We start from the raw sequence: 13879 nt of genomic DNA, 5'->3' as shown, positions 1-13879 counted from the left end.
TAGGATTAACACTGGAGACGCCAGCCCTATACAACGACGTCCTTATCGCATGTCTAATGCTGAGCGACAAGTTATCCAACACCAAATTGAAAAAATGCTCACAAAAGATGTCACCGAACCTTCCTGCTGTCCATGGGCATCGCCGGTCGAGCTAGTCAAAAAGGAGGATAACAGCTGGCGCTTCTGCGTAGACTACCATAACTTAAAAAAACTAACACATAAGGACATATATCCACTGCCGCGGATTGACGATGCTCTCGACTGCCTACATGGGTCTGCCTACTTACGAGCAGGATACTGGCATATTTCTGTCGATCATTGATACCGTGAGAAAACCGCATTAATTACATCAGATGGACTTTTACAGTTCAAGGTTATGCCATTCGGATTGTACAATGCCCCAGCTACATTTGAAAAGATGATGAACTCTCTCCTGCGTGGTTACAAACGGTCCACATGCCTGTGCTATCTCGATGACGTCATCAAATTTACACCTACGTTTAGCCGCCTATCGGCTGTTCTTGAGGTTTTCCGGACAGCAGGACTTTAGCTCAACTCTTGCAAATGTCGCTTTGGCCGTCGGGAAATCACTGTGCTGGGCCAAGTTGTCAGTGCTCGAGGTGTGCAACCTGATCCTGACAAAATTCGAGTTGTCAAAGATTATCCGTTACCACGTTCCGCAAAAGATGTACAGAGTTTTATCGGTCTGTGTTCTTACTTTCGACGTTTTATGAAGAATTTTGCTGACTTTGCCCGACCACTTACGAAACTACTGAAGAAGGACATACCTTTTTACTGCGGTACTGACCAAGCAACTGCCTTCAGGACCCTCACAACATTAGTTACTTCGCCACCCATCTTGGCCCGTTTCGACCCGTCAGCCCATAATGAAGTTCGTACCGATGCCAGCGGACATGGAAGCTGTTCTCACCCTGTGGCAAGAGGACAAGATCGCGTCATCCCTTATGCCGGTCGCCTCATTTCTTTTTCGGAGAGCAAGTTTTCCATCACAGAGCGCGAGTGCCTCGCACCAGTCTGGGCAGTCGGAAAATACCGACCATACTTGTTTGGTCGCACTTTTTTTGTAATTACGGATCACCATGCCTTGTGCTGGCTGTTGTCTCTTAAAGATCCAACTGGACGACTTGGCCATTGGGCCTTGAAACTCCGAGAATACAGCTTTGACGTGGCATACATATCTGATCTAATGAACCAGGATGCGGACTGTTTATTCCGTCACACCGTGGACCCACCAGACTTTTCAGCACATGATTCTGACCCTCGTGTCTTCACCATGTCTGCTCTCACCGACATACGCAAGGAACAGCTCTTTACCGACGCAACACCAGCATCAAGGGTCCAGAGCTACTACTCAAAGTTCCTGCGACACTCCATTCCACTGTTCTTGAACAGCTTCACAATGCCCCAACCACTGGACATCTCAGGGTCACGCGCACGTACGATCGCGTGCGGCGTAGATTCTTCTGGCCAGGCCTTTAGAGTTCTGAGCGCCGATATGTTGCTGCTTGCTAGTCCAACCAGCGCTCCAAACAATATATCTTGCCACCAGCTGGTCCGCTCCAACCAATAGACATACCCACCATCCCCTTCTACCACGTCGGCCTCGATCTCGTTATACTATTTCCTACTTCTCTCACTGGAAACAAGTGATTGCCGTAGCTACTGACTACGCTACAAGATACGCTATCACACGAGCGCTTTCGACAAGCTGTGCCACTGACGTTGCGGACTTCTTGCTTCATGACGTAATTCTTCACCATGGCGCTCCTCGACAGCTGCTGACTGATCGTGGTTGCCCATTTCTTTCAAAAGTAGTAAGTGACATCCTTTGCTCGTGTTCGACGCGTCACAAACTCGCTACGGCCTACCACCCGCAAACAAATGGTCTTACCGAGTGCCTAAATCGAACCTTGACAACAATGCTCTCCATGTAAGTTTCTAAAGATCACCTTGATTGGGAGAGTACTTTGCCTTATGTGACATTTGCATACAATTGGTACGCCACGACACCGCAGGCTTCTCCCCCCTTTTATTATTATTCGGCTGCCATCCAGCGTTACCCTTCGAGACTCTTCTCCCATCAACTACGCAAACAGTTGCAGAGTACGCCCAGGATGCCACTGCTCGGGCTCAAGTGGCCCGAGGGGTTGATGAGTTTGACTGTGGGGGTGGCTGCTGACGCGTAAAATGTCCGTCTGCGGTTCCAAGAAGCTAGCGAGTGATGTGCTTCGTTACCTGTGCAGAAGCACATTTTCACGAGTGCGCTAGAGCATCGATCTCGCTCGCAAACTTCGTCTCGCTGTCAGCGGAGTTACGCCTGAAGACTACTCCGGTTACGCACCATACTCGTAGACCTCGCGCCCACTCGTAGTAATCTGATCGAGCATCCGCTTGCAGTACCTAACTAAAGCATAATTATATCCTAAGTGATCGTTGAGCCACGAACACGTCACAAAGTAGCGTTTTTCGACAGTTATGTCCTCAGGACGCATAAGAAGCAGACAACGATCTCCCAGAGTGGGCATCAGGCCAATGGCAAGGCGGGCTGGGGCAACATGGTGACCACAGCCAAAACGACCTTCCAAGATTTGCTTTTTGTGCACTTGTTTGTAAAGGGAGGAGCCAGCTGAGGCAAGAAATGTGAACATGGCGAAGTACTCTCAGAAGAGCCCAACAAGCCGGCTCCCAGCGGCGCCATCGCAAAGCTATAGATTTTTGAAAATCGCTGTTTTGTTCGAGATTTCCAGAAATATTTGCGCTACCAAGGAGGGTGAAACGAATTTTCCGAAGCACTTCTGCGCGGTTTTCAGGGTAGATATTTTGGAATCAGAAAAAGGGTTCAAAAACTGAAAACTTGATTTTGAAAAAAAAAAAAAAGTTTTTTTAGCCATTTCTCGATACAAAAGCCGTGTCCCCTTTTAATATTTTTAATATTTGTGCCAAGTCTGTGATGGCCTTTCACAATGTGGTACAAAGAAGTTTTTAACTCGTTTGCTAGTTCACTGCCCTTCTAGCTTTTAGCCGTTTCGTGCGGCTGTCTTCTATCCACCTGCTAAACACGATCAGCTCAGAGCCTCGGATACCGGCAAGCCACTCCTCATCCAAGGTGCGTTTTCGGGTGGTCGCGCTAATTTACACCAGTCTGGGGTCAATTGCCTGCACCTACCCATAAATCAGCATGCGGTGGTATCCCCCCCCCCCCCCCGACCGGACACTGATTTTCCTCCCACGTGGCAACATAGGAAGATCACAGGCCACCCCAAGTCCTAACCTCGCGTTGTCGCCGGCGACAGGCTGCGCCCGTTTTTTCGAAAAGTATTTTGTAATTCAGCCCACTTTTGGCACAGAAAGGAGGAAATGTAGCAGGATGTAGCAGGTTTCCAGTCTTGGCGCAGAGTGGCGCAACAATTGCATCACTGTAATCTAGTAAGCATTAAGTAGACATCCCTTCATGCAACACAAAAATTTTTTTCAATTAATTTCTGCTCGTACATCAAGGCAAAAGAACAGACTTTCCCAGTGACATCGATGCTATTAGCAATAACCATTTGTTCAGTGATGCACTAGCTAACATTGTACAGTGAAATCTCGATACAACGAATTTGAAGGGACCACAAAAAATAGTTCGTTATTTTGAAATATTGTTATAGTGAAAACATCGAAAATTTGCATTAAAAATCGTAAATGCAACAAAAGGAGTCGCCTACCTTTGCTGTGTACACATCCTCAAACGCTTGATTTTATGACGAGCGTGAAAAGAAACAAAACGCGAAGTATTCCGGAATGAGCGCACGTTTATTTGAAAAAGTCGGTGATCTTGGCCTGGCGGGTGCCGCTCAACTGCCGCAGGACGAACGCTTCGAAGTTGTCCACATTCTTATGCTCTGCTTCGGTGGCATTGCAGCACCTGCCAAGGTAAGTGCGCATCTTTCGCACGCATTCCATGATGTCGGCGTTGGAAAGCGATTTTTCTGGTTGGCTAACGGGCGCGGTCTCAGCGTCGTCTTCGCCATTGGCGTCCTCGTCGCTGTTATCACCACGAACAGCACTGACGATGTCATCGGTCGTCAGTTCGGCTGACGTGCATGCTTCGTCGTCACACTGCACATAGTCCTCGAACGTAACCGAGGCATCCATCGCGAGTCTTTCAACGACTTCTTGCCACATGCCACTCGCGTCGCTTTCTTCGCTGCCTTGTTCAGATTCAGATGGCATTACTACCAAGCCTGCCTTCCTCCAGCAGTTCTGGATGGTGGTTGATGTAACGCTCCACCAGGCCCCGGTAACCATTTCTGTGGCCTGTCGCACATTGATGGAGGTAGGCAGCTTCATCCGAAGATTTATCAGCAATCGCTGAACCAGGCGTGTCCGGTAATGGGCCTTGACACTTTTTATGATGCCTTGGTCCAGTGGCTGGAGCAAGGACGTACAGTTCGGAGGCAAGAATTCCAGCTGTACATTTGTCAGCCTGACATTAACAAGATGCGCCGAGCAGTTGTCGGCGATAATCAGGATTTTCCTACCTGCGCTCCTCATCTCATCGTCCACCTTTAGTAGCCACTCAGAGAATAACTCTCGTGTCATCCACGCGCGTGAATTAGCCCGATAATCGCACGGCAATGAAACAATGTTCCTCATGCAGCGAGGCTTCTTGTATTTGCCGATCACCAAGGGCTTCAGCTTCTTGGTGCCTATGGAATTGCAGCATAACAATACCGTAATCCTGACTTTGGACTGCTTGCCGCCTTTGCAGCTGTTCCCTTTAAAATGCATGGTTTTATCAGGAAGCATTTGATAGAAGAACGCCATTTCGTCCGCATTGAATATATCATCTTCGGAGTATGAAGCGACGATTTCGCGGAACTTCTCGTCCCTCCATGCAGCAGCGCTTGCTGCGTCTGCCGCCTTCTCTTCACCAGACACCACTTGCCAGGTGATTCCATTCCTTTCACGGAAACTATGAAGCCACCCCACGCTTGCTTCGAAGCCTGTGATGTCCAAAGCATCAGCGAATTGCCGGGCTTTTTCCTGCAGCATGGGTCCCGACACCGGCACACTTTGAGAACGCGCGTCCTTGAACCAAGCCAGTACTGCAGCATCCACTTCTTGGAAATTCCCAAGTCGGAGCCGTTTTCTTGACGGTGCGAGTTGGGACCCTCGGTGCAGCTCGAGGATCTTTTGTCGGTCCTTCAGGATGGTTGCGACAGTTGATGGTGCAACCCCCATCTCGTTCGCAATGTGGATTTGTTTTTTACCGGCGTCCACTTGAGAAAGAATATCCACTTTTTCTTTCAAAGAAAACTGCCTCTGTTTCTTTTTCGCGCTGCTTCCGGAGCTCATCGCGAACGCAGAAACGAATCACTCTAACCTTTAAAACGAGAAAGCCGTACGACAATCGTGCGACGTTGCCGGTCGACGTAACAAAACAAAGGCGGCGAGGTTAGGCTCAACCTGGCTCAACGAGCATGCAAAAAAAAAAAAACATCAAAAACAAGGTACTGGCGATGGCGATAGGGCTAGCCAGGCTAGTGCGCATTTAGCATAAGGCAACGCATGGAGAAATGAGCAGGAGCTCTGATGATGATGATAGTGCCACATATGGCGCTGGGCATTTAGACCGCCGCACGTAATTTTTACGCTAGAAATTCGTTATTTTGAAGTGCTCTTAAGGTACCAGGGTGATAAAATTTGATACGTTATTCTGAAACATTCGTTATTCTGAAATTCGTAGTAGTGAAATATTTTTACATTGAACCAATGGACATTTGGAAGGGGATTTCCGAAATATTCGTTAATCTGAAAAAATCGTTAATCTGAGGTTCGTTAGAACGGGATTTCACTGTATTACAACAGATTCATTTGAACAATCTGACCGTATTCAATGCATTTTGTTCAGTTACTTTTTTTTCTTTTGTAATAACTCCTTTCCCTGCAATCCCACTTGGCCCTGAGGGTAAAATAAATAAATAAATAAGATTTTTAAAAGTGGCTCACCGTTCGCGACCTTTGGCCGACTTTGAGAGCACCTGGAGTTGTTGCTGCTGCACCAGCTTCTGCCGTTCACGACTGCGCAAGTTGCGTTGCTGAAAAACAGGCACAAGCCACACGATCAACAACCTCAATGCATCCTTTTATAGTTCAATAAAAAAACAAACGAAATGAGAGTGAATATCTACAATCGCCGTCGGGCTTCAAGCAAGCTGACCCCTCTCAAGTCCTGGTGACTGTGTGTGGGCCACTGACACGTTTGCAGTGCTTTCATAGGCCCAGCGTACACGGTCCTAGCTTGTTCAAACCCTTCAAGAGGCATCCTGCAGCATAATCGATGACACCTGATGCCTCATTCGATGGCGTAGCCTGTAGACGGACCTCTGCCTGATGAACTGCAGTCGCACACAGTGCTACGCAGTGGACACAGTTTTGTGTTCCCCTGCTTCCATTACAGCACTCTGAGCCCAACCCCGCCTCTGTACCAGCTGACTCATCAGCAGGCGTCCTTATAGCTCAGATCTTCTACACCACTGCCTGGCAGACGAACACTGCCTACTTCCCAAGGAACGCTGTTCATGCTCCCTTGGACTTTATCTCACATACCACAGCCCAAGCGACCTCCGCATCTAACCCAGCGGTCCCTAATTCTACTTCAAGAGCGACCTGTGGCAACTCTACCGTGATGAAGCAGGTTATTTCTAACCTGATGGCATCTCTTGAAGACATCAATGCGTCGAGCAAAAAAGCCCGGGCACATCTAGCACTGCCACTGATATCTCTTAACAATCTTCCCGAATTTCGGGGTTTTCAAGACAACCCGACGCTGGCTGCAAGACAATGAATCAGCTCGTCACCATTCTTGGGCTGACGATGCCAAAGTGTTGATTGCTGTAAGCAGACTATGCAATTCGGCCAAACCATGGCATCGTTACGACAACCACAACCACAAATAGGACCCCATGGAGTGCAGCCCTAGCGAGTGCCTTCCACCCCCTCTCGTCTACATATGACAACCAGTTCCCGCAGATGCCATCGCGCTGGCAAGGTTCCACTGACAATGTCACAAACTACATATATGACAAGCTCTAACTGCGAGCCACTACGTCGCGGAATGTAAGACGAAAATCATGCGACCATCCTGTCTTCTCAATTGCCGGAGATCTCACCCACTGCCTTCATTCACAACACCACAGAAGTGCGACAGAGTATTGGGTGGTAAATACCACCATTATCTATCTGTTCTGGTGCAGGTTCACCGTGGTAACTGATAATGTTGCTTTGACCTAAATGTTTTCTAAGCAACACCTCAACCATAAATTTGCTCGGTGTACTGTCACCCTCAAAGAAGAGCATAAGTTTGCTCGGTCCACCATTTTAACAAGCGTCATCGTGCTGCGGCATTTATCCGTCCCCTACAGTCGATCCCGAATATATCAAACTCAGATATATTGAACTATTGGCTATACAAACAGTTGAGAAATCCCCTTAATTCTTTATGCAAAAAGTATGGGATCGGTGCGTTTACATATCGAACTCCCACACAGCGGGACATCCGCTATATCGAACGTTGCACCGCACCAAAGCCTAAAAACTACATTTTTACTAGCAAATATTGATCAATATTCAACTGCATTCTAACAAGTTCTGATCCACTTGTGGGCGGAGGTTACGAAAATACAGTATTATTCTATCACACTGCTCTGGTACATTGCGCGGCGTTGGCGAGTGCACCAGTATGTTTGATGCACGATCTGCAAGTCTTAAAACGCGGGCATAGTGTTTTTCAAAAAATACCGACTGTCCAGGACACCAAAATAAGAATGTGAAGTAAATTGGCAATCTTGTAGCAATGTTTGCAATCCCTTCCTTGTTTGTTAGCGCACATGCCACACGAGCCTGAAAAGCACGGCCTTCAAGATGTGCAACCTCGTGAGGTGTTTTTGGTGTTTTTTTTCCCATCTACAAACGCACGTCTCGGAGATTACGCACTTTCTAACTTTTTGCAACAAAGCAGCTGAAATTAGCGGCTGCCCGCTACAAAGGCACAAGTGACATTGATATCGCCTACAAGTAGACTGTGGAAACTCAACATTGTTTTGTGCACTTTCGCGCCTCGCTGATAAATCTTCATTCAGTTGAACTGAACGTTGACCCGCACGTAGTGATAAAAATTATCACTGGTTATTGAAGTGACGTCAAGTAAATCACTGTCGTAAACTTTCCTTCCAGGCCAGGTGATGACTTTGGGAGCGTCATGACCACTGGCATACAATGCCTTGGTGAATCCCGTGACTTATCAGCGTTTCCAGGCACCATCCCGGTTAGTGAGCGCCTTATCGATGCAGATGACAACGTAGCTGTTTCTGACTGCATCGATGCTGAGATCGTGGCTGTCGTCGCCAGTGGTGCGGAAGTGTACCTGTGCGGTTATGAATATTCCCTCCTCACTGCCGCGGCTAACTAAGCTTCTGCCGCACTACTAATCTTACATCAGCGTTGTGCGTCAATCAACGCTATTGAGGCTGAAGAAGCTGAATTCGCTTATTTGAAAAGCTTCAATGATATTGAGGATCACTGGAACTTGAGGCACGCAACGCAAAAAAACAAGACAAGTTTACAGATTCTTTTCATGTGAAATAAAGTGCGGTTATTTGCAGTTCACACCTTGTTCTTCATTATACTGTGAACGAATTGTTATGTTGGCACTTGTAACGATTTCCCAGGCCTGCAATGCTTTCATTTAGGCCTTAAATAGGCATATTTTGTATTTCAAAGTATATATATATCGGACTATTTCAAGACCACCCCTTGAGTTCGATATATCTGGGATCGACCTGTAACATCACCAATGCCTTGTCATGCAACCCGCTCATGTGCAATGAAGGAAGCAAGCATCTATTTTGCCCAAGAGGAGGAGGAGGGCATGGCAATAATCATTGCATCAGTAACAGGTACGGAAATAAATCCATTGTTTGCAATATGCAATGATGTACTATGCCTTCGTCAGCGGCAGCAAAACCTCAAGAGAACGCTACCTCCTGGCCATTCCGAAACGTTTTCGTACCAAAATGTTATGGGCCATTCATAGTAACTTCAAAGGAAAGCACATCTTACAATGAGCCATGTCTCATAAGTTACAAGAAGACTTCCGGTTGCCAAAAATACAAAGCATGAGCTCTTACGCCGCCAGTTTCAAAGCATGTCAACAGTTCAAGCGGCAGCCGGGGTGCCCACCGTCTGGTCGGGTACATGAACACCTGTTCACATACCTGACCAGTCGGTGGGCATTGACTTCATAGGGCCGCTCCCAACCACCACTGCTGGAAACCGCTGCATCATTTCAGCTGTGCACTATCTCAGTGTGGGGAAGTGGCAGCCATGCCTTCCCTTGCATCCGTTCGTTTGGTCAATTCCCTGAAGTGCAGATCTGAACAGAGGCATGGCTTGCCAAAGAAACTGGTACCAGACCGTGCAACAACACTTCGCAGCCGAGCGTACCTTTCAAAGGCAAGTGTACAACACCATTACGCATCTGCATTCTATCCCCAGGCAGACGGCCTTACTGAGCGAACTAATCAAAGTGTATTTAGCCAAGACTTGCTCCATATATCAAAGTAGACAAGAAAAAAGAAGCTGACTGGGATGTCCACCTTCATGCAGTTATTTCAGATGTATACTGGTGTGACAGCCGTACGAAATCGTGCACAGAAAGCTACCCCAACTGAAAGCGGTCATCAGTTCCTTTTAACGTCACACGCCTGCCACAAGATCAGAGCTGCGGCGAGGAAAGGAGCCACAGAAGCACAATAAAGCGCTATTATGATTTGTCTCAGAGACAAGGCCCAGGCAGGAAGCTAATTCAAGGGGCCTTTCACAATCACCGAAAGCTGAGAACCTGGCGCGTTAGCACCTCGGATCCAAGCTTTGAACTCGAGCAGCGGTAAAGGAGTAACTTTGTAGTGCACCTGTCTTGCTTCAAAAAACTCTCATTTGGGGTAGTTGGTGCATTCCTAAACACATATTGCAGGGCTGCGCAAAAAAAAAAAACTTGGATGAAGGAGAGTACATAGGCACGGTTTTGCTTATAATTGTCAGACTGCACATCACTATCGTCAAATATTTGTTGTTTGGTGTTACTGAAATGGGTCAGGCTGATCTTCATTCATATTGCGCTGCTTTGGCCTTTCGTTTCACAGTTGAGGTTTGTGCCTGTCCTGTGAACTCTTCTTCACCTGTGTTTTTTCGAGCAGCCCTGGACTTTGTATACAAGTGTTAAAATTGGTTTCACTATCTCGTTTGATCTCCCGCAACAATAGGTACTAGCTAATGCTGCATGTTAAGAGTACAAGATCTTTCATTTCCACTGCATTTATTTGAATGTTTTTTTATTAAAGGGACCCTGAAACAGTTTTTATCAGAAAAGTGTTTTATGCTAGAGTCCACTGAGACATCCCTGATGCATTTTCATCATAAATATGTCGTTATAAAGTACACGAACACAATACAAAGAAAGAAACAAGAACAAAGGGTTACGTGAAATTGGAAGACACAGGAATTGAACCAATGACCTCTCAGTCCGCGGCGATAGAAAGTGGGTGCTTAGAAGACATTGGAATAGAGCAACATAATCATTTTACTGCTAAATAAGTATTTTGGGTGAGCTGCGCATTCAGTTTCTTGTTCATTTTATTTGCTTTCTTTTTTCCAGTTTTCGCGCAATAACAACTGCATATAACAAGAAGTTGTTAGTGAAGATTTAAACGGGGGGGGGGGGGGGGGATTTGTCAATTTCATTATACAGTGGAACCATGATTATAAGACTTTCAGGGTACCACGCAAAACTGTCGATAATGTGGGCGTTGTATCATCGAAAAACTAAGAATACAGGCAGTGACACTAGCCTTGCCCCAAAAACGGGTACAAAAGGCCTGAATGAGCCCATGGCATAACCTTGCGCCTCTGCTAGGAAGGTGGAATAAATTATTCTTGCCAGAGGCAGCTAATGACAGCATTACTTAGTTGAAGCAAGTGCAAGTGAATCTTTATTCTCAACCTTTAAAAAATCTATTCTAACAGACATCTTTCTACCAATAAATAGCGTCGAAAAATTGACTTCGCGTGAAAACAAAACCAGAACAGCCACCCGTCCGAAGGGTCAGACACAGTGTCATCGCTATCACATCATGGCGACGGACGAGTTTGCGTAGAATGCCTTCGAGCGGGACTGAGCTGTGTGCGTTGTAATTTGTTACCTTATGAAGTGCAACTAGTGGAACTAGTGGTGTCCCGCTCTTATTATAAACATTGACGCCAAGTAAAAGAAATTTTGCATGATGAAAACAGTCGTGTTGCGCCCTTAGGCGTGTGAAGCCCGTGACTGCGAGTGCGACAATTGCAGGAGTTAAGCTGCATGTCAACCAGGAAAAGTTTCTGCGGACTGAAAATGTAAAAACATCAGCTTTTCAGCTGGATGAAGCTACTTTGTGTAAATAAAGCTTGATTAGGTATGTACAGCAGAAAGCAAGGGATCGAGGCTTATGCAGAAACGCTTAAACTTCCAGGAGAATAAATTTTCCATTTAAGAAGACATTCCATCTCACTCTTTACTTTTCTAATCTTCAACCTAGGGGAATACAAGTACATATTTTGCACTCATGAATGTTTGGTGAACATATGATTCGAGTGAAGGTCGTTCATTCTTTCGGACGGAATCTGAAAGTCCCTGTAAGATGCAGGGTCGGTGTAAAACTGTGTCGTATAGCCAAGGTTTTTGATACATTATCTGTAGGGGGATTTTGCCGGGACCAAACTGATTCATCGTAAAATGCGGACCATCATGATATCGGGGGACGTATAATCAAAGTTCTACTGCATCCAAGTTTAGCAGTACATTGTCAAACCATCTCGTGTGAAAGACCCAAGTGATGATGGAAACTGAGACCCTAGGCATCGTGAAGTAATATGCGCGCGCAACTGGCACGCGCTGTTATTTCTAGATGCGAAGTGGTTTAAGCCTGTCAACAATGTTGTCATTACTGACAGGCAATATGAGTGCCTGAACGAGGTCTACCTGGTTCATGCGGAAGCGTCCTCGCTGGTGCATCGGCTTGTGCATGCGCGTCGTGTCAACCAGCTGGAAGGTGCTCTCGTCTTCGTCATGGTAATAGGCATACTGAGTGCCAGAGCCAAACTGCGACGAGTATTTGTCTGCAACGAGCACACAAAACAGCAAAAACATTTTTATAGACCTTAACTGCTCAGAACCATTAATGAAAACATTGTCTATCCTTCAAGAGCTTGTTTCCCAGAAACTCTGGCGTTTGTATTTGTGTCATTGGCTGCGAGTGAAAAATCATCATCTTGTCCCTGACTGAAAAAATATGCAACACAATAAACTAAGATTTTGCAGTTCCAAGTGAGAACCAAACCCAGTTTGCGTGGCAAGCAGGTGTTCTACCGCAGAGCCACGTCATTGCTTCGGGCTGCTTTGGAAAAAACACTATTTGAATGTGATATAGTGGAACGAGTCTTGTTAAAAGCAGAGGGTAGTACCCCGTAGGGCAAGCCCTCACGTCCACCGCATGCTTAAGATCCATTTTTCTTAAAAATGAAAAAGAAACTTCGTGTACGAAAGCCAAAATCAGGGTGTCTACGATTTCAATTTTTCCCAATTCCCTGACCTTCCAGGTTTTCCCATTATGATTAAAAGCAAATTCCAGGAACATCAAGTCTGCTGGAAACACTCTGTACACTGGAAACAAACTCTTAAGTGGCAAAAAATATCTGACGCTCATACAAAATAGGTGCACATATTTACTGCACGCGCTCAGAATGTTCTGGTAAGTAGGTATATCTGGCCAAAATAAAACCTCTGAGCCAAGCAGTGAGCAAGTTGACTGATGTTCGGAAGAACCAGCAAGCAAACACATGAGCTAAAATGAACCGCAGCTGACTGAAAGTTTGAAGGAGCCCATGATAGTCTGACAAAGCAGTCAAGCCTATTAAAAAACGTACAAGTGGCATGATCTTGCGGCATCTGTGTAAAAGAAGGACGTGGAAGCCCTGCCAATTCCGTCACTGGAGTATATTCCGGTTCACTTTAATAGTTACCATGATGGCTACAGCTAGGGTGGCTAGAATCGGGAGGTGTGAAAAGCAAACCGTGTTTCCTTTGCCCAGAGGCACCACCTTACATGATCTCTCCGCTAGGCCAAAACATGCCGTGATAGTCGGAGGCGCTGCCAGCTAACATGGGGCGGAGACGGTAGTGTAGGTGCCAATGCAAAGGGAGCTTATCACCTTCGTCAGCGTTCCACGCTTTACGAGTACTTTGTGTTAGTGTGCATTGAAAGGAATGCCATTTTCGAATTTAAGAAAACTCTGGGAGCACGTTTAGTGTCAGGCTTTGTGATTGAGAGTACGGAGCATGCACGGCAAAGGTGTCACTTTTCCATGCGCCGACATGATAGATTAGCAGTTTGCAAGCTTGTCATCCCCAAGGCCAGTAGAGCTATTTTTTTATTATTATGAGGCCAAAAAGAAATAAAAAGTACATGAGAGTACCCCGGCTCATATTACCATCACGCATATAAAGTTATACAGGTAAATTCGTCCATCTAAAAAAAAATTCGTCCATCTAAAAAAAACATTTTGTCTAAACTTAAATGAAGTGAACCTAAGCAAGTGCTGCAAAAGTTTTTATGTGCATTTATGACAAGCACCAGCAGCGAAATCACTAAATGCTTTGTAGAGCTTTTGAAAAACTGAACAATTGCTTTGATAAGTACATTCATATGAACGTTCTATTTTCTTTGTTTTAGTTCATTACACTTTCATCCAGCATCTAGTGATGCTCACCTTATATATT

General features: G+C 46.0%; 1 protein-coding gene across 1 annotated transcript in view; it reads right to left on the bottom strand.

The window, feature by feature from the left end:
- eIF3d1 (eukaryotic translation initiation factor 3 subunit d1) overlaps window positions 1-13879 on the bottom strand; it is a 201447-nt gene that overhangs the window by 170323 nt on the left and 17245 nt on the right. The window contains exons 3-4 of the mRNA XM_037417982.2: window positions 12083-12219; window positions 6016-6104 (exon numbers count right to left, since the gene is read on the bottom strand). Coding sequence (XP_037273879.1) covers window positions 6016-6104; window positions 12083-12219 — 226 coding nt within the window. The remainder of the gene's footprint in view (window positions 1-6015; window positions 6105-12082; window positions 12220-13879) is intronic.

The sequence above is a fragment of the Rhipicephalus microplus genome, unplaced genomic scaffold (assembly GCF_043290135.1).
Source record: "Rhipicephalus microplus isolate Deutch F79 unplaced genomic scaffold, USDA_Rmic scaffold_16, whole genome shotgun sequence".
Lineage (NCBI taxonomy): Eukaryota > Metazoa > Arthropoda > Arachnida > Ixodida > Ixodidae > Rhipicephalus > Rhipicephalus microplus.
The sequence above is the reverse complement of the archived record's forward strand: the minus strand, read 5'-3'. Positions and strand labels throughout refer to the sequence as shown.